This window comes from Glandiceps talaboti, chromosome 6 (genome assembly GCF_964340395.1).
Source record: "Glandiceps talaboti chromosome 6, keGlaTala1.1, whole genome shotgun sequence".
Taxonomy (NCBI): domain Eukaryota; kingdom Metazoa; phylum Hemichordata; class Enteropneusta; family Spengelidae; genus Glandiceps; species Glandiceps talaboti.
In genome coordinates this window covers 18,150,592-18,175,215 of record NC_135554.1, presented here as the reverse complement: position 1 = coordinate 18,175,215, position 24,624 = coordinate 18,150,592, and the positions used below count along the sequence as shown (strand labels likewise).

At 35.9% G+C, this 24,624-nt stretch overlaps 1 protein-coding gene across 1 annotated transcript; it reads left to right on the top strand.

Annotated features, from left to right (window-relative positions):
- The first annotated feature begins 1,063 nt into the window (after positions 1-1,063).
- Positions 1,064-22,161, top strand: LOC144436922 (uncharacterized). Its single transcript, XM_078125788.1, has 34 exons — positions 1,064-1,067; positions 1,331-1,444; positions 1,936-2,046; positions 2,394-2,504; positions 2,776-2,889; positions 3,073-3,183; positions 3,935-4,048; positions 4,695-4,808; positions 5,208-5,321; positions 5,690-5,803; positions 6,084-6,197; positions 6,488-6,601; positions 7,067-7,180; positions 7,603-7,716; positions 8,677-8,763; positions 10,245-10,364; positions 10,686-10,799; positions 11,259-11,369; positions 11,589-11,702; positions 12,497-12,610; positions 12,774-12,806; positions 13,290-13,538; positions 14,157-14,294; positions 14,905-15,179; positions 15,407-15,491; positions 15,694-15,834; positions 16,402-16,655; positions 16,999-17,167; positions 17,562-17,770; positions 18,769-18,896; positions 19,515-19,766; positions 20,601-20,763; positions 21,261-21,372; positions 21,789-22,161. The coding sequence occupies exons 1-34, from the start codon at positions 1,064-1,066 to the stop codon at positions 21,944-21,946; spliced, it is 4,503 nt and encodes a 1,500-aa protein (XP_077981914.1). The 3' UTR covers positions 21,947-22,161.
- The last annotated feature ends 2,463 nt before the right edge of the window (positions 22,162-24,624 follow it).

Below are 24,624 nucleotides of genomic sequence, written 5' to 3'. Positions count from 1 at the left end.
TAGCTTACTTACTGAATATCCTTAGTGTACACCTAATATTCGATTGACAACATCTCCTTTAAGATCCTGAAGACTGTCAAGAAGGTGTTTGTAAGAATGGTGGTATATGTCATGATGGGCTTAATACATACGCCTGTGAATGCCAGGAAGGTTTTGACGGTGATGACTGCAGTAACAGTAAGAATTGTCTTCCCTTTATCATTATCAATCTTTTACATGTGCGTGCGTGCGTTGCGTGTCTGTCTGTCTGTCTGTCTGTCTGTCTGTCTGTCTTTGTCTTTCTTTCTTTGTGAGTGAGTGAGTGAGTGAGTGAGTGAGTGAGTGAGTGAGTGAGTGAGTGAGTGAGTGAGTGAGTGAGTAATTAGTGTGTGTGTGTTTGTGTGTGTGTAGTTGATGCGCGTTTGTTAAAACCGTGATTCCACTTCTGAACTTTCGAATAGTATATCTTTTGAACAGCATATCTTTTGAATAGTTATAGTATATCTTTTGAATACCATATCTTTATTATGCATATTTATGTTAAACAATCTCCTTTCAAATTCTAATTTGATATATTATAGATGTCAAACAGGAAAAACAGGAAAAGACAATCACTTTAAGCAATGTTTGCGATATACAAATACCGGGTTTAAGAGATTTTAGGGGGAGGCAACAAATAAATAGTACCTGTACCTGTAGCTGTACAAGCGATTCCTGATGATGTCCACGTTTGAAACAAGGTCTTAATTGTTGCCAACGATGCAATGCCACACGAGATATCCAATTGTTATTGACTAGAAAGTGAATAGGTATCGAATTACCCTTAATGACTCCACCATATTTCGTTTTCTTCAAGATCAAGAATACAAAACAAATTAAAATGCTTATTTGTGAAATTACACAATACTCAGACCAGAAAACATATAACATAGAAATATCCTCGTGTGATTCTGATCAAATATTACAGATATTGATGACTGCGGACCGGGTATTTGTCATAAAGGGACGTGTGTGGACGGTGTCAATTCTTTTACGTGTGATTGTAACCCGGGTTTTACAGGAACATTTTGCAAAATAAGTAAGTATGAGTAACATTTAGTTGACAACACGTCCTAATAGTAATGGTTGGGGAATATATCTCGATCGGGATAATTTTCCCTTTTTTTTAAAAAAAAAGGTAAGGTATTTTTCCAGATCGGCAAAAACTTTTTTTGAATTAAATTACAATATTCTACACCCAACGACTAATATTATGATGTTAACTTCTTATTGTATCAATTATGGATACAATTGAAGTGTAATCAGTCAATATATTTGTTGGTTGTCTGATTGTAAAATTTTCTGTTTTTAGACATTGATGAATGTGACAGTCATCCATGTGAGAATGGTGGGCAATGCAAAGATGAGATCAATGGATATACATGTAAATGTGTGCCCGGATTCAGTGGTGAAAATTGTGGCATTAGTAAGTACAGCAAAAACAGTCCTAAGTAATTCAATATGTGTTGAATTTAATGTAAAATTCTTATTTGCAATCGATAGATTATGTTTGTGTGAATTTGTCTTCATGTCGTTTTTGTACTACCTCTATTACAAATGCCTCGAAGCTTCTTTTCTAGTGTGAGAGTGCTGAGAGAACTGTGTGCTCGTGTGTGATATCTATACTAGGGTAAATTTCATAGTGAGCAGCTAGTTAGCTGAGTTATACGTAAATTGTGTTTATATCACCAAATTTTCAGACATCCCCATATCAAAGTGACACTATTCACCATGTCCAAACTCAATTCGATACTACACTTTACGACAGTATGTTGTTGTATGGGCATATCTCATAGCTGACATATAGTAATAGCCACTCTCTCTAAAGTCGATGTAGTGAGGTTATATTAGTGTGCTATCCATGTATACCCACTTGTTATATAATCTTACTCCATATCTGCCTATCTGTGATATTAGATGATGACGATTGTACTCCCAATCCATGTTCACATGGTAAATGTGATGATGATGTCAACGATTTTACTTGTACGTGTGAAGCCGGATACACTGGTAAACAGTGCGATAAAGGTGAGTAAACTCAGGAATCCCAATCCAGATTTTCTGTAAACCTTATTTCCCTATTAACATTCCTCTTCTAGTATAATTTACTTCAGTAATTTATGTTTCAAGAGGTGATCACGTGTTAGTCCAGGAGTGAATTGTGATGTCAACCCGTACCCGGGGGTGTTAACTGTAACAACTATTGCTAGTTCCAACTGTACCACTGAACAACGCAAAGTCCACATCTCGCAACGCTGGAAATGCAACATTCAATATGGCGGGTTTCCAAGTTCTCTATTAAATTTGGATGAAAATCTTGCAAATAAAGGTATTAAAGATCTATAGAACATACACGGATTGCATTTCCTCCACAGATATAAATGAATGCGAGTCTGATCCCTGTCAGAACGGAGAATGTGTCGATCTCGTCAATTCTTATCAATGTCAGTGTAAGGAAGGATTTACAGGGAAGAATTGTGAAACTGGTAAGTCAAATCATACACCAGTGTGATATATATCACGTTAAATAGATTTGTACCACTTTAAGGTATTCAATGACTAAAGACAGAAACATTTAATGAAGACACAGTCATTCAAATATATGAAAATACAAAACAACCATAACAAAACTGATATCTTTCTTGTTATGTGCAATAAAGTGCGTCGTGATTTACAAGTTCTATTTGTCATTACAGTATTACTGGCATTGTTAAATCACTTCAATATATGTATTTAAATGTCTTTTCTTTCTTGCAGATATTGACTATTGTCATAGTAATCCATGCCAAAATGGCGCCCAATGTAACGAAGAACCAACTGGTTACAGCTGCACATGCGCAGATGGATACACTGGAGATGACTGCAGTGAAGGTAATATGTTTAACAATGTTTAATCATTTGCCAAAGTATCACTTTTGAATCTTTTGCTTATGAAATGAAAGAATACAAAGATCAAAAGCGTAAAATGTAAAATCTAGGTTTGAATAAATTAAGATATAATTGTGCCCACTGTCAATCATTGATCTAGTCTACTTTCGCTCTTCTCTCCGTCAGATATCGATGACTGCAAGCCTGAACCGTGTGTCAATGGACAATGTTTTGATGCAGTCAACGATTACAGCTGTGTATGCGAAATCGGATATCAAGGAAAGAATTGCGGCGAAGGTACATATTAAATGAATATCAAGAGAGTAAGACATAGCGAGTACCAGAGAGAAATTTGAGTCAGAGAGAGAGAGAGAGAGAGAGAGAGAGAGAGAGAGAGAGAGAGAGAGAGAGAGAGAGAGAGAGAGAGAGAGAGAGAGAGAGAGAGAGAGAGAGAGAGAGAGAGAGAGAGAGGGGGGGGACAGACAGACAGACAGACAGGCAGACAGACAGACAGACAGACAGACAGACAGACAGGTTGTGTGTGACTAAAATGTATCAGCTAGCCCCTAAGGTCGAACCATGTGTTCTCACATTTACTAAGTTTACATGCATTTCTACTTTTCAATCAGACATAATTGACTGTGAACCTGCTTCGTGTAAAAATGGTGGTACATGTGTCGAAGGAGTAAATGGATTTACATGTACATGTCTCGAAGGATTCGACGGCGTACATTGCCAAGGAGGTAACAGTATATCTAGTTATTTTCATAAATGTAAATTAAAACTAAAAGATTCAGTCTCGTCAAACTTTGTTAGTTTCTAATGTATCTTGGTAAAGAAAATACCGGAAAGTAACCCTACCCCAGCCAATAACTTTACAAGTACATTTTTTTATCAATGCCAACGACCTTCACAAATCCTACTATTGCAAAGCACTTGATTTATTATTTTACGGCTTTACGGTAGATAGAAGTCTTTAAATTACTGTCATTAGGTAAGCTAATACTAATGCAGGAACCTTTGAATAATTTCTGTATTTCAATTTCAGATATTGATGAGTGTGAAGGCGATCCTTGTCACAACGGGGCTAAGTGCATCGACAAAAATGGTGACTTTGAATGCGAGTGTGTTGAGGGCTACTCTGGAAGATACTGTCAGACGAGTGAGTATACCGAACATTTTCGCGTGAACTTACGCCATCGTGGAATCAATTCATCTTTATATTTTACTCCGAGGTATCGAAAATCCATTGATACACACATGATTATCATATCAACTTTCACTTTTCTCATGTTTGAGTCGCATTTACTTCAAAATGAACACCTGATACAATTTGCTTACAAGAATACTTAGTATACTTGTCAAGTTTTCTCTTACCTTAAACCACATATGACCCTATCCTACATTCCCCACACCGATTATAAAAGGGACAAATCAAAGTTCACCCAATTATACTCGGTTAATGGTTGATAAATGATTCTTTATTGAAAAAGTACTTGCATAATGTTGATCCAAAGTAACAATTTGTTTGTCTGTCTGTATGTCTGTCTGTCTGTATGTATGTATGTATGTCTGTCTGTATGTATGTATGTATGTATGTATGTATGTATGTATGTATGTATGTATGTATGTATGTATGTATGTATGTATGTCTATCTGTCTGTCTGTCTCTGTCTGTCTGTCTGTCTGTCTGTCTGTCTGTCTGTCTGTCTGTCTGTCTGTCCGTGTATTCTTCTAGTATATCTATATCTCATTTTTGTCTTACCTCATACTTTTGTCATACTTTCTCCGTCCATTCTAATTCGAAGATGACGATGACTGTGGTACCAGTCCTTGTAACCATGGTGGCACCTGCGAAGATGGTATCGCATCGTTTACCTGTACTTGTGAAGATGGATGGACGGGTCACACGTGCAATATCGGTAAAGTTCTAGATAGTTTTTCGAGACAAAATTGAAATCGAAAAGAACCACAAATGTCTTTCATTCATGTTTATTTCGTCATAGCCAACATCCTAGATGCAAGGAGTCAGATATATGTATTACCCCTTTGTAAGATGAAGTATACAACATATATAAAATATGTAAATGACGTAATTAATATGGTTAGCAGCGGAAGTCAGAGAATTTGATCGACTTTGTGTGCTTCGGTGTTATTAAATACGTTTTTACTCTGTCAATAATATTCTATGATTAGAACAGTAAAAGTCTTACCCCGGTTCTTAAATATTTTTTCTTATAATACGACTAATCGATATCTAAAAACAAAAATCATCAACGTCTTGGTGTGTTTTGACAAAGATTCCCACTCTATCTCCTAAGACATCGACGACTGTGAAGCCAAGCCATGCAAGAATGGAGGCACGTGTAAAGATGCAGTCAACGGGTTCAGCTGTGAGTGTGCTGATGGATTCGAAGGGGAACTATGTGGACAAGGTTAGTGTTGCACAGATTTACCCGACAGCACTTCAATCAGAGAAAAATCCATACTTTGGAAAAGAAAGAATAACAGCTTCAACATGTTTAACTTGGAACTAAATAACACAAATTACTGAATTTCGAATAAATACACCCACTGGTTATAAATGTAACCACGTTCGAAAATCGTATGGTTAGATCATGTTGGCATATATCAATAGATTTGCATCAGGAAAATATTATGTTGTTGTTGTTGTTGTTGTTGTTGTTGTTGTTGTTGTTGTTGTTGTTGTTAAAACTTTAAATCGTATATATACCGACATAGTACCTGGACTATTTTAGAATAAAAGAGTTTTGTCATTAACATATAATCATTTTATTTACAGATCATGATGACTGTGAACCCAATCCCTGCCAATACAGTGGAACCTGTAAGGACAAAGTAAATGGCTACGTATGTCAATGTAAAGATGGGTTTAGTGGAGAAAATTGTGAAACAAGTGAGTATTGTATTAAGGTATCCTGAGTATACACATTGTAGACCCCAGTTGCAATGGCCTGCAGCTGAAACGAAGTGAAACGGAACTTGGTTACGTTTCAGTACAATCTGTATGTGGAAATATAATAATTTGGTATGTTGTAAAGGTGATAGCTATGGCATTGTGATGGTTTCAAAATGTCATGGGCATTCTAGGAGTAAACAGAAATAAAAAGCATGATGATCGATTAGGTCTTTCAACCTCGTGTTTCTTTACGTCTTCCAATATATTTTTTTCCCAGATGACAATGAATGTCTCTCTCACCCGTGTGCAAATGGAGGACAATGTACGGATGGTATTGCAGACTTCACATGCGAGTGTGCTGAAGGATACAAAGGGAAAACTTGTGAAGACAGTAAGTCTAAATGTTATATTAGACACACTTGCCTCTGGTGCACCACGAATACAAACCTAGTACCATACATCATTTATAAGTCGGTTTACACGAATGCTATTATAAGCTTATAAGCCTAGGCATAAATACCAAGTCTCTTGAAAGTAAATTAAAAAGCTGATCGTGTGGAGTTTGATAAATTGTGAAGTATTCATAGCCACAACCTTATTAAAAATAGCACAGAATGTCATTATAGTATATTTGAGGGATTCTTTTTCACTTCATGCCATCTTTCTGCTTCTTCACCGTAGATCCAGACGACTGTGTTGAGGGTGCCTGTAAAAATGGTGGTCAATGTATTGACGGCTTAAACACTTACCATTGCGAGTGTTCGGCTGGCTATGAGGGTGATGACTGCAGCACAAGTATGTACAATAAGGCCACAGGCCCAAAGAGTAAACAATGTTACAAATTGCTATTACACACAACTGGATAATCCGGGCTAATAATCATATTCTGCGTCTGAAGTCGTCACACTGTCTACTACCATTAATGGTTTGCAATGACGTCAATCTCGAACAGTTCAATTTTATGTAGTGCTACCGAAGATAAGTTGCTCAGATCTATAATTCTCAGTGAGTGTTAACAACCATTGGACTATGTGAAAAGTAGGCCCGAGTACATTAGTTATTTCCATTCAATTCTTTGTTCGACTTGGCAAGTTTGCAGAACAATAATTTCATGTTGCCATTGGCATTTTGTTCTATTGTACATCCTTATGATCTTTTAATAGATATGTTTTGATGTTGCCGTTGGCAAGAGTCTGCCATAACATATATCATCGTTAACAAACGCTTTCAATGTACTTACCTGTTGTTCGAAATTTATAGATACAGACGATTGTGAAGGCGACACATGCGCAAATGATGGTGAATGCGAAGACCTTGTGGATGACTTTAGATGTGTCTGTACACCTGGTTATGAAGGCAAACGATGTTCACATGGTAGGTCGTCTGTGGAGTTAAGATGTACTAACACCTGGTTATTCGCATGGTAGCTAGTCTGTTTAGTTCAGATCTACTAATCAATGGTTTTGACGGCAACCCATATTCACATGTTCGATCAGATGTTCTGGCATCTTGTTATGAAGGCAAAATATAATAAATATAAATAAAAAAATACAAAGGAAATATACACAATAGTTTACAAATGCAATACTTTGATTTCAAAGTTACATAATGTTGGGCATAGCGTCTGTTTCTTCTAGAATCTTACTGGTTGACTCAATGTTTACTTCACTTGACTTCTGATTATGATAATAATGTTCCACAATTCTACTTATCTACTTACACAAGGATAGTTTAACTACTTTACAACTGCACTTGCTTTCGTAAAAAAAAATACACCGTTCAATATCATTCTTCAGAAATAAACGAATGTAATTCAAGCCCCTGTCAGAATGGTGGTGAGTGTATTGATGGAATCGCACAATATAAATGTAACTGTCAACCTGGATTCGAAGGGGATAACTGTGACCAGAGTAAGTATATGAATAATCATCCAATTATAACTGTGGTCTTTAAAGTGTTGGATAGGTCTCTACAGTATACCTCACAGATTTACTAATCTAGCTTGCCTTGGTCAGTAACTGGGTGACAGGTGTGCACGAAAAGTCATTTCTGCCAATCAAGTATCAACAGACATCAATGACTTCTTCTAGAATGTCTGAAATTGTATAGAGGCTCAAATCACAACACACCACAACTTTACGACCAACAGGAAAATTTCCATGATAAAGGTATACATTTAAAGTACTTTTGAAATATACTAATTAATCTTTTGGTCAGGTCAGATTGCCATACTAATGCCAGATCAATTATAATAAGTGCTTACATAAATATAAAACTTATAAAGCTTATCTTGCAACATTTTCCTATTGATTTGTTCTTATCGATTTAGGTCTTTGTCTTTGGCACACGTGTATAATTATTAGATGATTAATAAATATTCATGGCTCCTTAGTGCTCATTTCATTCAGCTTATTTTACTATACATATACACGTCTACTACCTTCCATGCTAGGACAGTTAATGTGACGCAAGTATCAATTATCGCGCGAAATTTATATCACAGGAAATAATGAATGACTCTAGAACCAATAGTTTACATAAAAAGCCTTCATTTCCTGGAGTGGCATAATCATAAACTACATCACTTTGTAGAGATGGTGTCATGATATCGATTTCACATCTCTATCTATTTCTTCTCTCTACGATCATGATGTAAATGTCAATTTCTGGACACACATGAAAACCTTAGCATATGCATCAAATCTGTAGTTCAGTTTGCCTTACTTTGAAGGCCACAAGTCTCACGATTACAAGACAAACTTAAGCACGTAGAATATCATGTAATACATCACGTGAAACAAGATTTCGGCCGACAAATGTCCAGATCTCGACTGTATATACTTTAAACTCTTACACTTATTTTATTACAGGTGTAGTGAAACCTCCTACTACTGCAGTACTGCCGAAGCCACCATTACCGCCGGCATTCACCACTTTGCCCACTCTTCTTATGGCAGGTCAGAATGCCCATATGTCTAACTATAGTTTTGTTTTTTCTAAAATGTAAAGCAAAGTCCATAATTTCTGAGTGTGCATATACTTGTAAAAAAAATCTGCCCATGACAGATTAAATGAATAATATTTTCATTTTCAAGCCAATTTTGTGCTCATTCACGTTGCAGTTTTCATTTTTGTTCGCATAAAACATATTTTCTCAGACATGTGTGCTTTGTAGCTGGCTTACTGTTTCTTCTAATTTATCTTCTTCCTTTATTTTCTCTCAAACAAGTTTCCACAGCACAAGCACCTGTACGTGTTGAAGCAACATTATTCGCTACTCGAGGTTTGAGCTCGTTTCTTCCTTTTGCACTTGTACTGCAGCAGCTATGCTTAAGATATGTTGTTACTGTAACACTCTTTGTCATACACGTCTTATTTGTTTAGGTGTTTCAAACACAGTTCTAGCCATAAGTGTTTATGCAACAGTTTACTCTAAAATAGACTGTGCTGTTGTCGCGGATTACCGCATCCTTTGATGTGTTAAAAGCATTGTATATACCCTTAAATTCCGAGTACCTTATAGATCTTAAGTTTGGGTCCCAAACACTCAAATACTAAGTATTTTATCTATTTATTTATTTATTTATTTATTTATTTATTTATTTATTTATTTATTTATTTATTTATTTATTTATTTTTTGTTTGTTTGTCTGTCTGTCTGTCTGTCTGTCTGTCTGTCTGTCTGTCTGTCTGTCTGTCTGTTTGTTTGTTTGTTTGTTTGTTTGTTTGTTTGTTTGAACCAGGCAAATATAAAAAGTTAGAAAATATAAATAAATAAATCGATTAGTCTATCAATCACTCAAAGCAGACAACATGTATGACAAGGAGTGTAATTTGAATATAATAATATCTTATAATATTGATATTATTGACTTCGCCTAAACTTATCAACTGTGCACTAGAAATATCTCATTTAAAATGACAGACAGTATTTTTGGACGAATGTAAATTTCGTGATGTTGTTATGCGATGTGCATATGCATGTATTCATGTACAGCATAATTTGTACAAATGGCAAAGTGTTAGGTTTACAAAGGTCAAATAGCTGTATTATATTCATTTAATTACTGTGTGCATTATTGCCTTTCCGAGAGGTATATAACCCAGTTCAAAATAACTTTCTAGCTTGAAGTTGTGTTGTTTTATGATTGATTTGTAATGCGTATAGATGTATGGTAGAAGTTGTACTGAAATATCCAGGATTGCTTAACTTTACGCTAAGACGTTCCAAGATTAGGCCCACTGGGACAATTTATCAAATGTATTTAGAAACGTTTTCTACGTATATTGTAATGTTTACTAGAGTCTTGTAAGATGTTGAAAAATATGAAGTGATTTTACGTTAGAAAGTCACGTGACACTAGTACTGGAAGGGTTTAATGTACATATCATCAGTGTTTCTCATTTCATGACGTCATTTTGCTATTATTTACTCCAGAACCACCGGTATTTGAGACGTGCGATGATTACCCCTGTGAAAATGGCGAATGTAAGGAAGAAGATAGTGTCCCTTCCTGTGAATGTGAGGATGGGTTTAAGGGACAATATTGCGATGAAGGTGAGTCAACAATAAACGTAAGAACCAACTAGTGCTTGTCACAGTAATGCGTGATAAAGTAGCATGGTACGCACAGTCAAAAATGATTTTGTCAGTTGGGCAAACAGGAATTGTCACATATACAAATTCATCAATCTCGCCATATAGTGATTGTTTAAATCACATTGCGAAGAAACGTTCTGCTTAAGTTTGTTTTGAACAAAGATCGGACGGATTTGGAAATGTGTACTTAGCTTGATGAAAATTGTAACAAATTAATAACGTTGTATTTTAAGTCTTATCATAGAGAAGTCATCTTGTAATAATTCTTTCCCTTTCTAGAAATGAAACCATGCGATACATACCCTTGTAAAAATGGCGCTACCTGTGATGATAGTAAAGGTGAAGTTACTTGCACATGTCAGGAGGGCTGGACTGGCCCTACGTGTGCTGAAGGTGAGAAATCGGTTAAGATGATGCAACTGTATGTTCTCTCTACTGTAAACTGCATTAAAGTTCCAATAAAACATCGCGTAGGGACGAGATCAAAAAATCTATGTAGGACAAAGTGTAACGACTTTTTCTTAACAACATACCTGCTGTGAATGCATAGCACTACATACTACTACACCCTGATTTGAAATTGATTGTGCTGTCGAAAACATTTCCAATGTTGGCTAATTTAGTTAGAAGGGAAGAGTAGGGAGGATTCTGAGGCCTAACGAAAAGAGTTTAGTTTTTCATCCTTTATTGAACTATCGATCGCGCCCCTATGGAGAACCTTTTAATTTCAAATATCGAGCTAATGCGTTGTACTTTGGAAAGACTTAATTAAACCAGTGTAGGAATTGGATGCATATGACGTCACTGAGTGATAGATTGCTTTAATATCACTGCAACTCCTTACTGTTTCAGAAATCAACGAATGTGATTCCGAACCTTGTCAGAACGGAGTGTGTGATGACCGTTTTAATGACTTTTACTGTGAATGTGAAGAAGGATATGGTGGTAAACGATGCGATCAGCGTGAGTAGTTACACTGTTGATTACTATGTATAAGGAATGAGAGTGTTTGACCTGGGTTATTTTTGGTTTGGAGAGCTAGCTTGACATTTGATCAAATGGGTTTTTTCTCGCCGTTACTTTACTGGACAGGACCTGACACTAAGTTTAAGGGTGTGAAAATCATTCAACTTCTACATAAACCTGTATACAGATTTTGATAGTGTTTGTTTAATATTACAGCCGCAACTGCGTGTTTGTCCGATCCTTGTCACCATGGAGGAACCTGCCATGACATGGGTGACTACTACACGTGTGACTGTCCAGCTGGTTTAACAGGTTGTGAATGTGAAGATCGTAAGTTCAAAATTTCTGCCGTTTTGGGAGCGAAAATATTTTACCTCTATTTGATATGGGTTAAATAGGTGACACAACACACACATAACCAGGTTGGCAGATGGTCTTCCCCATGACCATCTAAAAATCTTGATATTAAACGTCGAAATTTGGAATTCATGTCCCATTGCAATATGCTTCATAGCTTTTATCTGTAGCAAGGGGTCACTTCGCAGGGATTTATCCCAAAACATTCATCTTTATGAAGATTTTAGGAGGTCTCGCATGGTATCTCCACTGGTCCAGTAAATGACACAGATCAAGAATGGGAACTCTACTTGTGTAATTCATTCATAACTTAAAAACACTTTACACGTACCTGTCCAGCAACTTTGGAATAGGTCTTTTAATTAGACATGACACTTCGATTTGGACAGATATTAATTAATTTGCTCAAAATTGTGATAATACTTGTGAACATGAGAAAGTATTGGGACGCCTTTCAAATGATAATGTAATTGTAAATTATGACCACTTTTACAGTAACATTTTGGACTTTAGAATTATAAGCATTAGATAGCTTTCGATAACATTTGCTGATAAGTTCGATTCAAAACATCATCGTCACGTCCAAAGATTAAAACAATGCTCCTGCGAAGGAAGGCAAAATTGAACAGGTGGGGAAAATATGAACATTGAAGTGCGACATAGTAATCTTTACTCCATCAAAATGGGGACACTCATGACACATAATATATCATTTTAGTGAAGCAGGAATGCTTCATACATAACATTTGTATATTATTTCCCACTAGCTGTTGATATGTGCGAGAGCAACCCTTGTGAACATGGTGGCGTGTGCAAAAATCACAAGACGTCATTTGAGTGCGAATGTGCGTTTGGGTACACGGGAGAAGTCTGTGAACAAGGTAAAGTATTTCTATGAAATCTGACGGGAAATAAACCCAAAATGCTGATACTTAAATGTAAGTTTCTCACACTCGTATATTTATTTTGATTACATAATGATGAATACTAAAGATCATCTTTATTGACCAGTGTAATAACATTTTTTGTTCTTTTGTAATGCAGAGGAATCGGTATCAGGGCCTGTACCGGCTGGAGGTACGTACAAACCTGTCTTGATATGTCATGTGAATTGCCTTCACCTCAAGAATGGTTTTACTCAGACAATAAGGCAAAATGAATGTATTGATAGTTTTCACATGAACATTTGCAAATAATCTAGTGATATCAAGAAAATTAATTTCGAGGATCATCCATAGGCTAAATCATCCTTTAATACGCATTACATGCTGTGAAAAATTACGACCTCTTCGAGAATATAAAATCATTTTTGAATTCCTTTATATCTTTGTCGTAATCAACACCTGACCATATCCCTACGGCCTTGATTAGCTGAGTATTTTAGCGTTTTATGATACATAACAGTTTATCTTTGTAGTATGTGCTTATATTAGGTATGACATTTTGGCACGCATAAATAAATATGTATGTACTGGAAAATGAGATAATGGTTGCAATAACGTCAAATATTCACACTTTTGCTAGTACGTGTATTAAGTTATAGATAACTCCCTGTTCCAGATGCACACCCACTCGACGAGTTTTTGTTGACTGGTGGATCTGAGCTACCAAACTTTGACTATGAGGTGTATATTGGAATTACGTTAGAACAGTGTGGCCACGTATGTCTCGGTGAAAAAACCTTCCTCTGCAGATCGATTGAAATGCGTAAGGACGGGTCGTGCGCTCTCCAGAAACACACACCATTTACTTCTGGTCATGCTCTCCATAGCAACCCTGATAAAAAGTATCTTGAGAGAATTATACCAGGTAAGAAAAAGGGGGTATTAAGATTGTTGCTATCATATTGAACGGGGAAAGTTGTACTGTTGATGAATATTGACGTAATATGTCGATGATACTTGAAGATGTGCGAACAAAGATATTTTACAAGGCATTGTACAAACCCCAATGGACGATTACAAAATTAATGTGACAGAGCACGGGAACGAATTTAACCGTTTTGGTTAAGAAAAGTCTTAGAAATTCTTCAGCATTTATAGTCATCGATGCTTGAAACGATTTAACTTTATTTTCCGAATGAAACTTATTCATTACATTTGGTACAGACATTTGTTACAGTATTTAAAGGGTGTCCATCAATGAAAGTCCTAGTATAGAGAAAACTTTCAAATTTAGATTTCAGATTACCTTAAGTTTTCTTTCGTACACGTTTATTTGGTGATTGATTGATTGATTGATTGATTGATTGATTGATTGATTGATTGATTGATTGATTGATTGATTGATTGATTGATTGATTGATTGACCCTTTCGTTAATATGATCGATTTTTGTACGTTTGCCAGAATTGGTCGATATATTTCAAATTGAGTGGTACTCACCTTTCTCATCCAATAACGAAGCCTTTGTTATTTCTGAAAAACAGGAAGCTTGCAGTGTAATTTTGAAGCCCAAGAAATATGTGGGTATCTACCACAGAAGGTTGACACTACGTTCACCCGATTTACCGGTCCAACTAACGCTGCACGAACTGGTCCAGAGAGTGACCATACTACAGGTTCAGGTAAGTGGAAAGTCAATTGATTACTGTAGCATATGAATACTCAAATACGTCATTAAAGTCCCATTGAATGTAAAGCGGTACCGGTCAAAACGGAAATGACGTGTATATCGAAAGTGAAACTCCAAGGGCATGTTCTTGTCGTCATCTGTGTGTCGTATGTTTGCTCACTTTTTGCCTTTAAACTCGCGATCTTCTTAGCCCAACTTCGCGAAAAAAAGAAAAGTTTAAATGGTGTCAGGGTATAGTCCTTTGTCCGACTAGATATCCACATAACTGCTAGGAATGGCAATATAAACAAAGTTAATTATAACAGCTACATATAGTACATTTATATAAGTTAATGTTTTGTTCTGTGCAATTCTGGGATTTAGAGGATATTGTAGAAGAAACAACCAAGCCAGCTTATCCCATCATAAGCCGTTATCTTCTGTTAATCAATTTACAGACAGATAGAAAGATTGACTTATTTACAAAGACCATCTAAACCTCTTTTTACAAGAATAAAAGCTAGTCAGGAAGAAAAGATGTACTTAGTTCCTACGCAAAAATACCCTACAGTATATGAAATGGTAGAAGTGTCGTTAACAACGTCAATTTCTTTTCCCGCCAGGATTTTACATGTACATGCCAGTTAAACTACAACATCCAGAGAGTATTGGTCGTCTGTTTTCACCTGTCAGTCACCCCATCGATACGACATTGACATTTTTCTATCATAACTATGGGTCTGGTGCCGAACGACCGCTAGGTGGCACACTTAAGGTATACAGAGTACCTGAAGGTGCCAGTCCGGAAGATGTAGATCCCATATGGGTTCAACAAGGGTCAGAGAGTATCGATTGGTTGAAAGCACAGGTTCCTTTGCAGAGTGATGTACCGTTTCAGGTGAGTTTTTCGTTAACGAGTCAGTTCACAATAGGAGAGGGACTCTTATGTGTTCCATTACCTTGACAACTTTGGAGGATTTGCCATTCAATATGCGATGGACCTTTCTTCTGAAACATAAATGTAGGGCCGGCTGATGTTTTGGAATTCTGGACTCCTACTTCAATTAGTGGTTTATACGACCTTTCTTTACGATGCATCTCCCTTTCTTTTGCATATGTGGTTAGATCGTTTTTGAAGGTGTCCGAGGACCAACTCAGAAGAGTGAAGTTGCCATTGACGATGTTGAAATAACAAATAATCCTACACCAGGTAACAAACACATTTTTGAAAGGCTTTCACAATTTTTGGAAACATGATTATTGGCAAACAGGATATAGTTGAAGCTTTCAACAATCCAATCCGTTTGGTTGCAACAATTTGTGTATATCTGGCTATTGACTATACTTACTAAACCAATGGAGATTTAACTATTATACGTATGTATGTTTTAATTGCTACCATTTATTTGTAGATTCTCTGACCTGTAACTTTGACGATCCCTACCGATGTGGTTACACAAGTGACCCACAGGCAGACTTCAATTGGTATTGGCAGGATGGGCCAACCCCAACCCCCAACACTGGTCCAGATGTTGACCATACTACTGGAACACGTAAGTAATTGTTTAGTATTACAAGAGTGTGCTTCATCAGATTTTATGTTCGTCGAGTCTTTTTATTGTAAGAATAATGCCATCTATGAGACATAACAAATAAAACTTCAAACTTTTAAGAAGTGCATTAAGATCATGAATATGACATGATTCGCTATGTTGTCCTAACTCCGGGTCACTATTCGTTGAATACAAGCTATTACTATCTGAGATGTCCTTCAACATCCACATGGTCTTTCTAAAGATTTGGGGAACCAATGGTGACAGAGGTTAAGATGCTACACAATCAGCCAGAACGGGGGGGGGGGAGGGAGAGTTTAAGTGATCATTGGGACAATTTGATATGAAGGTAGATGTCTACCTTTTTTCTTATACTTCGAATGAAGAGGAAAATGAAAAGTACTTGTAGACGGTTCAAGTGCAACTGAATCTTTAGGTTTCCAAACACTGTTTCTACTATCGCCTACTTCTGTCACCACTTAGGTTAGCAAATGTTTAAAAAGTGGAGTTTTTCTACTAAAAAATTGTTTCCATATTTTATCACCTTACCATGATTGTTATCGACAGAGGATGGTCACTTCATGTATGCGGAGCCATCTGATCGTTTGACTGGACAGCATGCCCGTCTCTTGTCACCAGTATCCCCTCCTTACAATGGTCCCATTGAATTCTACTATCATATGGACTGTGGTGGCACACTGAACGTATATGTCAAGGCTGTGGGGGCCGATATTAATAGTCCTGTATGGGACAAAGACGGAGACTTCGGCAATACCTGGTTGCATGGAGTGATAGAAGTGAACAGTGATAAAGACTTCCAGGTACACCACGATAGTAGTTTGAGTGATATTTTTACGAAGTTTGTGAAATAAAATATTACAGAGAAAAGGAATGTATGTGTAAATACCAAATGGTTCATATCAGACCAATATTGTAACATAAATACTGGTGGTCTGACATTTCATGTACTCTGTGGTTTCTGTGCGATGAAACTGGTTGGGAACATGACAAGAATTTGATACGGTGAAGTATTCATGTGGTATATAAAGCATGGACTGAAGTTAAATCTTCATTTTAGGGGATATCATTTGTTATGATAAAGTGTTAATTATGTAAACACATTTGGTGATTTGTAATCTTGATAACTTTGCTTAACAATTTCAGCTTGTATTTGAAGCTATCAGAGGGGAGAATGATTGCTCTGATGTAGCCATTGATGATGTTAGAATACCTTCTCCAGGTGAAGTTTTGTCGCCAGAGGATGATCCCAAACCTGGCAATGATGATGAACCTCGGGCCCCTGTGGCTGACTTAGAAGATCTTGAGCCGGGGGGTTAGTACAATAATTCCTTCTATTCTAAAGAAACTAAATTCAGTTTTGGTGTTTTTCAAAGATGACACACGCGAGAACCTGTGAGAAGATTTCTGAAACGACAATTTTTTCCCATTTCCAATGATCGACAAACTAATGTTGAACTCAACTTTTTGAAGAGATAGGTACAGTAAGATTGCATGGATGTAATACGAAGAATGTCTAAATCTTGGATAAGGAGACTCAAGCTGTATTACTCCTACTTGGTTCATGAGTCTTGAGTAAGGCTAGAGACGACAGCCTTACAAGACATTAGCGAATATTTAGGATTGTTTCCAAAACATGTTGACTCCATAAGTAATTTTATTTTTCATTTGTTGCTTTTGTTTTACTCTTTCTTTCATTTCATCTTTAGTACAACCAGTCTTGACCAAAGATGGTGTAATCATCATCTGTAGTTCAAGTCACATAGTGGTCCAAATACCAAGTTCTCAGTTTGGCGAGGTATCTCCGTATGATCTGAACTGGAGAGACGGCTCCTGTAAAGGCTCTTCAATGGAAGTATCATCCAAGGAATATTATTTGTTCAGAACCGAACTGGATGGCTGTGATACTGAATCAAAGGTAAATCTTCTAGTTGATTTCTTTGTTGTACATGGCAATTTTTGAAACATAAGTTGCAATGCAAACTTATCGTCAAGTGTATGCATTTGAACTCTCAAACCCCCTAAAATCAGGAGTGGGGTAAAAGTCCATAAATTACTCAAATTCTACAGGCATGTATTAAAACTACTACGAATTATTCAAAGAAATTGTGTTGAATTTAGTATGCTCTATGATGGATTGCGTATGATAGCAGTGATATTCAAATTGATACATTAGTAGACATCTGTTTGATACAAAATATCCCACCGCAGCCACCATATGTGATGCCACTAAGCGTAGGTACCAATTCACTGCTTTCACCACGCCAAGTGATCACTTGTGTGTATGCAATATTCAGCAACCAAGACAGGAATGTTAACTATTGGAGAACATTTAGTTGAGGAGACTCGAAGTATTACAATACCCAAGACTGTGCATGCTGTCAGTCTGTTCGTTGCTGTCTTTCAGTTCTGATGTTTTGTGGTCTTATCTAATCTAGTCTAATCTGACCTTCTACAAAGGATAAGTGTGACCTCAGAAATATCTCCAAATAGTGTACTATGAGCAGGGAATCTCATACATGGGTATCATAGATGTCTTAATTAAAGTGGCCATATGGATGTGGATTTTTAATTTATATAACAACTTTATATGTGATACAACATAGATCAGTCTGTGTTCGTAACCCATCGGATTGAAAAGCAGCTAAAAATATGGAAAATGTTTATTATTGTAGTACAATTACAAACATAACCTTTGACAATTTATTGAGCTACGAGGACTTGGCATATGTTATTTCGCATTGATTTTTCAAGTAGGAGGCCATAATAAAATTGTTACATAAATTAAAAATCCAAAATATATAAGCAATTCTCAGCCATATGGCCAATTCTATTACAATTTAATTTTCTTGTTCATTATATCCTTTCACATTATCACCATGACGGTACTTACAATCAACATTTTATCTATTTCAGACTTCAGAAGATGATTCGTACATCTTGTACATCAATGATATTAAGGCAGGCGATGACGTCTTACATCGTGTGGAATGCAAATATGACAGAATGTCCAACGTGGAAGCACAAATCATTGCTAATCCTTGGTAAGCTAAATGATACTAAATGACGTCATATGTAGGCTGTAAGGCATGCCATGATAAAGGGGTGCCTTCAAACATCGATCAAGCAAAGTCATTCAGGATAGAGCAGAGCGGAGGATACGACGTATCTTCCAGTTACATCAGATGCAAAACATATCGGATTCATTATGCAAATCAATGTATTTGACATTTGTGAGCTACTTAAATTGTCATTTATAATATATCTGATGGCGTAAATAACTTTTTGAAGAAGTTGGCAGAATAAAACATGCATATAGTAAATGCAAGGGCGATATTTAGTTTTTGGACCCTAGCTCCTCGATGCAGCTGTCTGTTTAGAGCAATGCATGAATAGAATATATATTTCAGTTAAATAGTAACTTTCGTTCTATATATTACTAAATGAAGTATTTAATTTAGCTTCTGCACCTTATTAGTTTATATTCATATTAATTCATACCTCATGCAGGATACCAACCTCTCTGACAACACTTTGCATACAAAGTATTACCGAAATGATTACTTATATCATGATATTTTATTGAACGAAATTGTATCTGTTTCTCTTTCTTGGCAACATGTAGAAGCTTTATAACTAACAGTGTTTTATTCAAATTTCAGTGAGAAAGGTGTAACAGAGACTGGCTTTGGCAGCTTTGTCTACTATCTGACCATATTCAAGGGACCCGATTTTAGTGATCCAATCAATGCCCTGGATTTTCCAGTGGAGGTGTGTGAAGATGAACCAATGTACTTTGGAGTGGGTGTGAGATCTGGTGATAAGAATCTAGAGGTGTTTGTAGACCAGTGTTTTGCTGCAAACACAGCTGATGCTAAAGATGCCGGCAGTTATTTCGAGCTGATTTCATCTGGGTGAGTATCACTTCCATCTTTAACTCCAATCAGTTGACTCAATTAACTAATTAAACATTACTAAAACCAAGCAAAACCGTAGCATGTTCTATAAAATAAACCTGCATAATACATCATATCACATGAAATTTAACCACAGCAGGCTCAGGCTTAATTAGTTTTGTTTATGAAACACACAATACATAAATAAAACAAACAAACAAACAACAGCAAATAAACTGTCAAACATGAACATGGTAATAAAACACATTGTTAAATCTTGTCGCATAGAAACTTTGTTGATATTCATTTATAATTATCCTGTCATGCATGTTTATATGTGCTTCTCTGTCTATCTGTCTATCTAACTGTCTGTCTGTCTGTCTGTCTGTCTGTCTGTCTGTCTCTGCCTCTCTGTATGTCTGTATCTATCTATCTATCTATCTATCTATCTATCTATCTATCTATCTATCTATCTATCTATCTATCTATATATATATATATCTGTCTGTTTGTCTGTCTGCCTGTCTGTCTTTTTGTTTGTTTGTTTGTTTGTTTTGTTTTGTGTATTTTTGTAAACATAACGAACTCAGCCTGAGCCTGCTGTGATTTAACCAAAACAAAACACCCTAGTTACTCAACTTGTGCACTTCCTCTTTTTTCGTGAAGTTTAAAATACTTTGACATACCAGAGGTTGATTGCACAACTTATCAAGCTCTGGCACTTCACTTTAGAAATGAAGACATTTCAGCAGTGACTTCGTTTAATTGGTCAGACTGTTGAACACACCATATCAATTTAAAGCTATGATTCATGTTCTCACACCCATTATTTTCATACTTATTCATCACTAGTTGTTTGGAACCATTTGTTCAAGAAGTTCCCAGTAACAGCCTGCATGAACACTGGTTTAAGGCAAACATAACTGAAGTCGTCAAGGCTGAATCTGAACGATTTTTCTTGCACTGTTCAGTATTAGTTTGCAGACCTGGAGCCAGTGGATCTCGCTGTGGAGATGTATGTATTCAATTTTTAACTTTAAATTACCCCACTAAAATCCATGTTTGAAAATAAATCTGCTAACATTAGTTGGTCTTGAGTAATCACATCTCAATAATGAAGGTATTCTGACTAAGATGAAATGAGTAAGTACTGTAATCAAAATCCCTTGAATATTCAAAATGATGTTAGTTATTTAATGTTTTTGAAAAACTATATCCTATATCAAAATGGAAATGAGACCAAAGTAATGCAAATACAGGAGATATTACAGGATTCCTATTGTTTTCAGATCACTGCTCTACCTTCGTTATGCATCTAAGGAAACATATCAAAATTACAACTGAATATATCGATATACATCAACTATATATTAGTTTGATTATTTTACCAAGATAAAATTTGTGAAATTTTCTCATATCGACACTTAAGAAAAATTGTTGCTTAGCTATAATGCTAGTAAGTGCAAGAGTTATAGATGTTTTTCTTAAGTCAACTTTTTCGTTTGAAACCAGGGCTGCATCAGCAATTCAGTGCAACGACGTAGTATTGATGAGTACATTGGCAGTTCCAAAGCCACAACCATTTCCCATGGACCAATGCGTGTGAAGAGATCTAGCGAGGAAGGTAAGACAATCATATACTGAGGATTTCATTCATGTTCATCTTTAAAGAATCCTTTTTATCATCTTACTGACTTATATACTGATTTTATGTATCAATTCCATGTATATTTGGCATTTTATTCAAATTCCAATGAGCAACCACAATAGCACAAAACAATCAAAACAGCTATACAGAACGAATTGTATTATAGATTGGGAAGGTGTGAATGTAATTGAAAGGAAGAGTGACAGGAAGATGTGATGAATAAGGAGATTCTCCCAAGTGATGAACAGGGATGTTGGGGGAGGGGGAGGGGGGTCGGTTCTGTCATGTTTGGGACAATTTGTTCACCATCTATGGCAAACAGTATATATCGAACATTACTTAGAATAATGTTCGTTGATTCATAATTATGATCATGTTTATTTTTTTATCAGCCAATTCAACTCATCACTTTGGCGATCCAGCTGAGGTTACTGCAGCTGTGTCATCTATGTTATTTGCAGTCACTCTTATTGCCCTATTGGTCACTATTAAGAAGAGAAGAAATGATGTCAGCAATCTCCGTCATGATGTCGAGTCTGAAAAAGAATAACAGATCTCTAAAAAATCTCTTTTTAAAAATTATCAGTAAATTATGAATGCACATTGTAATCATCCAGTAAGTCAGATTAGTCTTTGGGGTTAAAGGTTGTTTGGATTTGAATATCCTTAATTACAAAATAATTATTTAATTCTAGTGATTTCAGTTAGGGTACTTTCCAACCATGATATTCCTCAAGGCTATTGAACATCTGTAGAACATCATACAGGAGAATTGAAGATGCCTTGGTGTTTCACTTATGAGACACACATAGAGACAACTTCAAATGCAAAAGAAACAATTATAGAGATGTCATGCACAGTGATGATGTAGAGGTAGACAAGTTAATATGCTGATTATTAGTTTGAAAGTAAACATTTGAAGTCACTTTGTTACAATCACCAAGTCTGTGTAATTTCTTTCAGCAGATGTTTTTCCACTGCACTGTGAAAGAATAGCAATGCTTTATCACTTTTCAATGTGATTAAGTAAAGGATCCTGCTGCGTGTTGTTAGTCTAGAGTTGAATTGTGTCTATCTTTGTGTTAAACACATCATGTCCCTTGAGTGAAACACCAAGGTGACTTTATTTCTCCTCTCATTATTAACTTTGTAAGCATAAATTAAATAGATGCCAAGGTCAAATACATCATGTAGATCATCAATATGGCAGTGCTATTTAATCATACACCAATACATACACAAATTGATGGCATTTGAATATTATTAACCCTATATATACCATACAGCTAGGTGACCATCTCCAACCACATTCGGTAACACAATCTAAAGAAACTTAAAATGAAAACTGTTTGTTTCTTTTGCTGATGCACTATTATGAAATCAACTATTTGAATGCATATCAGAAATACTTGGCATAAATTGAAGTAAGAAGATCCAAATAAATACCATTTAGAGTTTATCATGAATTTTATATTGGGATTATAGATAATTATTCCATAAGAATGTTATTGCATCAGTCATCATTGTTACAGTCCAAAATACATTCCCTGTACAGGAGAAATGATGTTGCCTTGGTGTTTCACTTGTGGAACATGATGTTTTTAACACAAAGATTGACACAATTCAACTCCAGACTAACAATAACAGAGACACAACACGCACAGGAGGATCCGGATCCTTTACCCAATCACATTGAAAACTAATTAAGCATTGCTATTTGTTAACAGTGTCATGGAAACAGGCTTCTTCTGAAAAAAAATACACATGAACTTGATGATTTTAATGACTTCAATTGTTTACTTTCCAAGTGATAATTAACTTGGTAAATTGCCTACTTCTACATCCCCACTGTGTGCAGCACTTATGTAATGGTTTCTTTTGCATCTGAAGTTTTCTGAGTGTGTATAAAAAATGTCATTTCTCATGAGTGAAACACCAAAGCATCTTCATTTCTCCTGTAGAAGTTTCACAACATCAGTTTTGCATATTGGTAATTTATCAAACCCTTTGCTCTATATGATGAGGAAATAATGGTGTTCTACTTTACTGTACACTTGTGGAATGTAATACCATCTGATCAATTTTGGGTTTTTATTTTCTTAGCAAATGTGATAAATTTTACGCCAGTTTTGGTTATCTCTTCAAAACTTACACTTTACAAATTGAAAATACTACAAAACAATAATTGTTATCCAAGGTTTTTCAAAATGTTTCATTATTATCAGCAACATGTCAAAAAAGTGTAAGAAAATAAAAACCCAAAATAGATGATGTGTTATGTTTATGGTGTCAGAATATTTATGTCATCACCCAGCAATGAAACAAACCAATCACACAACTTTCAGTTATACCGCTGATGTAATTAGTATCAAATTAATTTCAGATTATAGCCTAAAATTTGAACTTGTACATTCAAATTATAAAATTAAATAAAAAGATCAAACCAGATTGATGAACTTTGTCTTTTAAACAGGTTTGTAGATGGGAAAGGATTCATAGTCTTGGTTGCATTTTACTGGCCAAAATAGCATATAAGTACAGTCACTCTCTCTTTCACCTGTATTAAATTAGTTTAGATATTTACTATACTATCCAACCAATATATGAGATATATCAGAATACATGGTTATCCAGGGGTTTACTTAATCTTATATTTACAAGCAAGTGATATATTACACAGTAATATTTTGCACATGCCCAAGAGTTGAATGTTAATGGTGAAATAAATACCCCTAGCTTAATTCCTTCATGTGTATATTTTGTCATTTATTGCATGACGTAGCATACCATTTCTTAGTCTATCTGCTAGACCTCGGATGTTCTTCTGATAGAATACGACACACGACCGAACATCGCTATCGAGGATGGAACATCCAAAGTCTAGCCAATGTCATCAGGATATAAATAACTGCCAATCAAATAACCGTATTAGCGACAAGCACAAACAGAGGACAATAGCTAATTTTACATGCATATTCATCTTAAGGAGGGGCTTGTAAAAATAGCCACCAATACGTTAACTAAAATGTGTGAATGACAACGTCTACACACTCATCAAACTCACAGTTACCATAAACCGATAAGACATAGTAATGACGTAAATGTGTTTGTCAACACCTGAATGCAGAGATTGAATATATTAAAGTATATATATGCATACATGGCCCAACCCACCGCTTAACGTAATCTCAATGGAATGTCTGGTCTGAAAATGACATTTGCTAGACT

What these genes read in the sequence shown, in the direction of transcription:
- LOC144436922 (XM_078125788.1), top strand. An exon ending in TGGAGAAAATTGTGAAACAA is followed by an intron (nt 5,804 to 6,083) that starts GTGAGTATTGTA and finishes TTTTTTTCCCAG; the next exon opens with ATGACAATGAATGTCTCTCT. An exon ending in AGGGAAAACTTGTGAAGACA is followed by an intron (nt 6,198 to 6,487) that starts GTAAGTCTAAAT and finishes TCTTCACCGTAG; the next exon opens with ATCCAGACGACTGTGTTGAG.